We start from the raw sequence: 5725 nt of genomic DNA, 5'->3' as shown, positions 1-5725 counted from the left end.
TGCAGAATAAGCAGTATAGATAATGGTTGGTTGGATGGATGTAGTTGTTCTGTGGATTTAAACCGCCTCAGATGCGTCTGTCTTTTCATGAAATCCCAGACTCACTCCATGATGTTCTTCCTATCTTCTCTGGAGATTGTTCTTTATGTCTCTGGCTGTGTGTTTGTAGTCCTACATTTGCACAGTACATTAACATTTGTGATAAGGTTGGCTTATATTTGTTTTTTGAACAACATTTGTGACCAAGAAATGCACTGGGTAGGGTATTTTACACACGATGAATAAACTTGCCACTACCCGCTGGTGGACAAACTATAGAACAGTGACATTCAAAACATGTCTTTGGAATTTCTATACTTTAATTTCTTGTTATTTAGTAGCTGACGTATACAACAGTACTGATATATCTGCAAAAAGCTAATATTAGCTGAATCATTGGCCTGGCTCTGGTGCACACAGTCAGTGTATGTCAGCACTCGGTCAAGGGAGCATTGTTACCTTGGATCCAGACATCAGAATCCCGGATTTGGTTTTCGTTTACTATCTGGCTGTAACATTACACCTACTTTGCCTCCTCTCTTCTAGGAAGTCTTTCCTCAAGAGCGTTAGAGAGGCCAGGTACTGGGTCTGGCTCATATGTTACACTCAAGGGCATGCAGCACAGTTATCTGTTTTAAAACTTTGTTTCCTTAACAAAACGATCACGTCACAAGCTAAGTTGACTCTTTGTCAGGTTCAGAGGAGTTAACAGTTTCAAATCTGCAGATAACAGTGCTTTGCAAGATAGAATTACAGGTTTTTTTTAGACTCAGCTCGAGATAACAGTGCTTTGCAAGATAGAATTGCAGGTTTTTTTTTAGACTCAGCCCAGGGGCAATATAAAAGTGTGTGAACACATTCTTTGCAGCCAAATACTTTTGATTATATTGTTATATTTGATGTCTTTATTGCCGAAAACCTCCTGCACATTTGTCATCCTTGGAGATTTGTTATGGTAGTTTGACACTGGAGACGTTAATAACATTGTCATTATTACTCATACACAACAGCGGTGTTTATGTCACAGGTCCCCTGCCAATGGAGGATATCGCAAAAATGGCTGACGAGTGTATGAGAGATGAGGACAATGTGGACGAGGACGACAATGACGATAATGTGGAAGACGACGAAGATCTGTTGGTTAGTGTTTATATTCCTCTCCTATAACAGGATTAGTGGCCACTCACATTTTAACACTATGAACACATGGAGACATCCAGCATATTAATTTTATTACCCTCAGAAAGGAAACTGATTTTCTTGTTGGAATTTTTGCTGTCGGTCTTGTTGCCTCCGCACACTCGATATCATATATATGTATGAAGCGGTGGGTACTCAGATATGGTACTTGCTTTTCTAAAATAAAGTATGTAGCCATATTTATAGAGATGTAGTAAACAGCTGACTTTTTGTGTCTGTTTTATATGATACAAGTGTATACTTATCTTAAGACCCATCCTTTTAGCCAGTCATTATTAATCCACTTTGTTTTTGCCTGTTTTATTGTGCAGTGTCAAATGTAGTATTATTATGAACCGATGGTTTAATTACTAAAAGTTTACAGCTGCATATGTATGATGCCATAAAGTTTTGACATAGAGAATGTCATGACGTATTTTGATGAATTTACTACTTAATGGGTTTGTTCAAGGATACTGTACCAGTAATCACAGTAAGAGAGGTCCCATCTGTCAGTGGTGCAGCGCCTTTCAACAAGGCAGCTCAAAATGCTTTACATAAACATAAAACAGCATTAAGACAAGACATAAGAAAAACAAGGCAATATAAAAAAGCCCTTTTAAGGTAGATAGTGGTAGTGGCAAAAGGAAAACGCTCTTTTTAAGCAGTTATTGAAAGGAACTTTAGAGTTTGAGCAGAACTTTTGGGAGTTTGGTCCACATATGATTTGGATAAAGTCTTGGACACAGTAATCAGGCATGCCTCTTGCAGCTTCACTCTGAATCAGCTGCAGATGTCTGATGGCCTTTTCCCAAAGACCTGCAAAGCAGCCAAGCCTGGAAAAGGTTAAAGCAAGAAGTTTTTTGTTTTTTTTTCTAAATCCTGCTGAGGCAAATATTTTAAAAATTCTTGATCTACTGTATTCTTAAGGTGATGGGTTGATTTTTGTAGCTACACAGATGATGTTACTGCAAAAAGGTATTGATCTTTGTCTTAACCTAGTTGGAGCAGAACCAGCATTTATTCAGCGCTAAATCAAACTGGACAGATGCAGGTGTATGTGTGACGATGGCTATAATAGAGGTCCACCTGATTACTCGCTCAAAACCAGCCTCGTGGTCGTGTTTGTTCTGTCTACTACAGTAACTGAAAACTCTCTGCCAGCAACGTTTTGCATTCACATATTGTGTTTTAATTATAAATTGCTGTTGACTTATTGATTTGTTGGTCTTAATTTCCTCTGCCGATGTTGATTTACATAACTTTTATTTGTCGGACAACTGTTTTACTGAACTGGCTAATGGAAAACATTTCACGCTTTGTTCTCTGAAATCTAGCTTTGTGTAGGAACAAACAACATTATCTGTTGATCTGTTGATCCCCCCCCCCATCAGGCAGAGCTACAGGAAGTGGTGGGTGATGGTGATGACGAGGATGCTTTAACGGTTTCCTCCACATCCTCTGCTGCTGCTGAGTCTTCGCAAGCTGAAACATTAGAGTCCCCACTGCTGCAGGTATATAATACATGCCAGGCTTGAAGCTGACATTGTCTGCCAGTTTACAAAATTAACAGTTTTTTTTTTTTTTTTTTTTTAATAGATTTCTTTACATTTAGTTCAAATCAGTCAATTTTTAGCTTTTGGAGTAGAAGTGTATCACCAAACTGTAGTTGTTTACCTGATGGCATATTGAATTGATGCACTTCAGACTGTGAAATACTGAATTTACCACTCTTGCTGTTAGTCTGTGCATTCCCGTAAACACATTCCCTGATAGTTACGGTATCCCACCTGATTAGATAGGCCATTAATTACCATTACCATTAATGTTATTTTCCTCCTGTTATTTATCTCTGACGAATACTTGAAACCTGAACCCACAGTTCTGCATGCTGAGTCATATCTTGACCTAAGAGAGATTTAGCAAATGTTTTCAAATAATATTGACAACCTGTTGTTTTTTGATATCGCACATGTGAAGCAGCAGGATGTTAAGGTGTCCTCCGCAGCGCCTGGCAGTCTCCAGCACACCCTGGAGGAAAGAGTAGCCATATACAAGACAGCTTTACAAAACGCCAGGACTGCAGGAGAGACCTCCAAAGCTAGGAGGTTCGATCGTGGTTTGAAGGTGGGTGAGACTACTGTCTGATGAGAAGATGTATGTTGACATGCAACAAACAAACTGTGGTATGCTCCTCAACCATTCCCAGTGTGGATTATATTTTAAACAGGTACAGTGATATAGTATCATGTGCCAAGAAGTCTTCTGTGATTTAACAATGACAAGGGTTAAATTACGTACAGTACAGTCTGAGACACGTAATGTAACGTTACTGATTTGGTTCTGGACCAGTACTGTTACATGTCAGACCTCTGCCTTATGTTTCCTGTCTGAATCTACATTGGAAGTTCTCAAAAAAACAGGTGTAATAACAAAGAAAAAATGTTTTCAAGATGAAAACAGCACAGCCAGAGTCAAGATTGAATGTAAATTATGTGAGCAGTGCTAAACATGTCCAAAAGCTACAGACCTGTAGTAACACGAGACTTTTGGTGTCCATGTGTCTGATCACACTGTTCTCAAATTCTAAAAACACTGTACATGAGATGTTTTATAAAATTTGTTGCTCTCTACAGACGTTGGAGACTATGTTAGCTGCTGTGAAAAAAGGGAGGCCTGTGAATGAGGCAGAAATCCCTCCTCCTGTTTTCAGTGGAGCTCCGAGCTCTGCCCCTCGGCCCGCTGTTCCTGCACGACCGGCTCCCCCTGTACCGTTGCCTCCTGAACCCACACCTCCAGATCAGCAGGGGGCATCGGAGGCTACAACACCACTGCCAGCTGTACCAGATATTGTCACACCCACCAGCGAAGAGGAGACGCCATCCTCCGCCACAGCGCCCACTCTGAGCAGCCTTCCCTCTCCAGAGGAGCAGACAGAGGAGCCTGCCAACCTGCTTCAGTCCAGTCAGACAGATGGTCAGTTTGACTTGGATTACACAAAGTTATATCAGTGATAATAGTAGTTACTAGAGAAAGTAAGCTTTGGACAGACAGTTAAAAGTAGAAAACATGTTTTCCACATAAATCCAATCCTAGGCCCTGCTCCTTTATCTCAGTGCATCAGTCAAAGAAAGTACTAACCTTGTTCACCTGTCATCATCGTTCATTGTTCCTCTCTACTGCCTCATTTTAAAGGTATAAACCACAACAGAGCTTTAGGATGTTGTGATGGATATTTTTTCCAAACTAATTTCAGAACTTGAATTGACCAAACAAATAACTGATTAATACAATGTATAAGAAAACACTGACAGTATAATATTCTACATAAATAACAGTGAATTGTGGCTTTAACAATATTTTCAAAGATTTTTTGCCTACACTAGACTGTGAAACACTGGAGTTGAGTCACAGGCAATGGGAATTCATTGCTTCTTCATATTTCTCACGTATAAATGTATAAAATGGTAACATTTGGAGGAATTTAATCTCCCTAATAAAGGAGGTTTGCCTTTCAGATTGTTTTGGTTTTAAGCCTTTTGCTTAGAGGCACACGTATTAAATGGCTGAGGTGGAGGGGACAGTCTTCTTTAAAAGTAGCTTCTGAATATGTGATGAATGTGGCCTTTGACTGCGGGAGTTTTGTCTCCGTCCTGTGATTCCACAGCGAACGAGGAAACCAAGACGATGCTTTTGGAGAGGCAGAAAGAATACAAGATGGCTGCTCTGAGAGCCAAGAAGGAGGGAGATGTGGAGCAAGCTAAGCTTTACTTTAAGACCAGCAAGGTGAGTTAAAAGACCTCAGTGCTCACTGATTTGTTTAAAACAAAAACCTGTTTCCTGTGCAGAGGTTTGTCAGTGGTGGTTTGTCTGCAGCTCTTGAAAATTCATATTAAGCACTGATTTCAGTTGGCTCAAAAAGACATTAGAAGGTAATATAAAGCTCTAAATATATTTTACAAGTTAATATTTTCTATTTCCTGCTGTTGCTAGTAATGTTAGCTGTAAAATACCTTCGTATCCGATGACGATGATTTCTCTCAAGCATATGAAACATGCATGATGATTTGGATGCTGACAAAGGCCTTCATTATGTTTGACACTGAGATTTTTTTTTTCTATTCTCTCTTTTTTGTATTATTTGGTGCAGATGTTTGATTCAGTCATTGAGGCACTGGAGAAAGGACAGGCAGTCGACCTGAGTGGCCTCCCACCATCTCCAGGACAGGGTGAGGAATGTGTGTTTAGTTTAGTGAGTAAGGTGTGTATATCCAAGGAGAACAAAAAGGTACTGGGGTGTTTTTTTATAAAGATTAGCACTGATTTGGCTTCTCTGAGAAAACATGTCTGTATACAGTATGTAGTGTTGAGTTATAAAACACTAACATGAGGTGATTTTACCTCAATAACAGGAGCCACACTGGCAGAACGTTTTTAACAAAGTACAGACACGAGGAGAAATTTTCTTAGAAACCCAACAGAGGTGACAAAATTCTTCCAGGAAGGG

At 39.7% G+C, this 5725-nt stretch overlaps 1 protein-coding gene across 4 annotated transcripts in view; it reads left to right on the top strand.

Moving 5' to 3' along the window:
- cc2d1b (coiled-coil and C2 domain containing 1B) overlaps positions 1 to 5725 on the top strand; it is a 15557-nt gene that overhangs the window by 2013 nt on the left and 7819 nt on the right. For 3 of the 4 annotated variants that reach the window (XM_020591282.1, XM_020591283.1, XM_020591280.1), the window contains exons 4-9: positions 1067 to 1179; positions 2613 to 2732; positions 3199 to 3345; positions 3855 to 4194; positions 4886 to 5004; positions 5369 to 5447. In XM_020591282.1, the coding sequence (XP_020446938.1) occupies positions 1067 to 1179; positions 2613 to 2732; positions 3199 to 3345; positions 3855 to 4194; positions 4886 to 5004; positions 5369 to 5447 (918 nt within the window). The remainder of the gene's footprint in view (positions 1 to 1066; positions 1180 to 2612; positions 2733 to 3198; positions 3346 to 3854; positions 4195 to 4885; positions 5005 to 5368; positions 5448 to 5725) is intronic. The other variant, XM_020591284.1, reaches the window with a different exon arrangement.

This window comes from Monopterus albus, unplaced genomic scaffold (genome assembly GCF_001952655.1).
Source record: "Monopterus albus unplaced genomic scaffold, M_albus_1.0 scaffold14.1, whole genome shotgun sequence".
Lineage (NCBI taxonomy): Eukaryota > Metazoa > Chordata > Actinopteri > Synbranchiformes > Synbranchidae > Monopterus > Monopterus albus.
The sequence above is the reverse complement of the archived record's forward strand: the minus strand, read 5'-3'. Positions and strand labels throughout refer to the sequence as shown.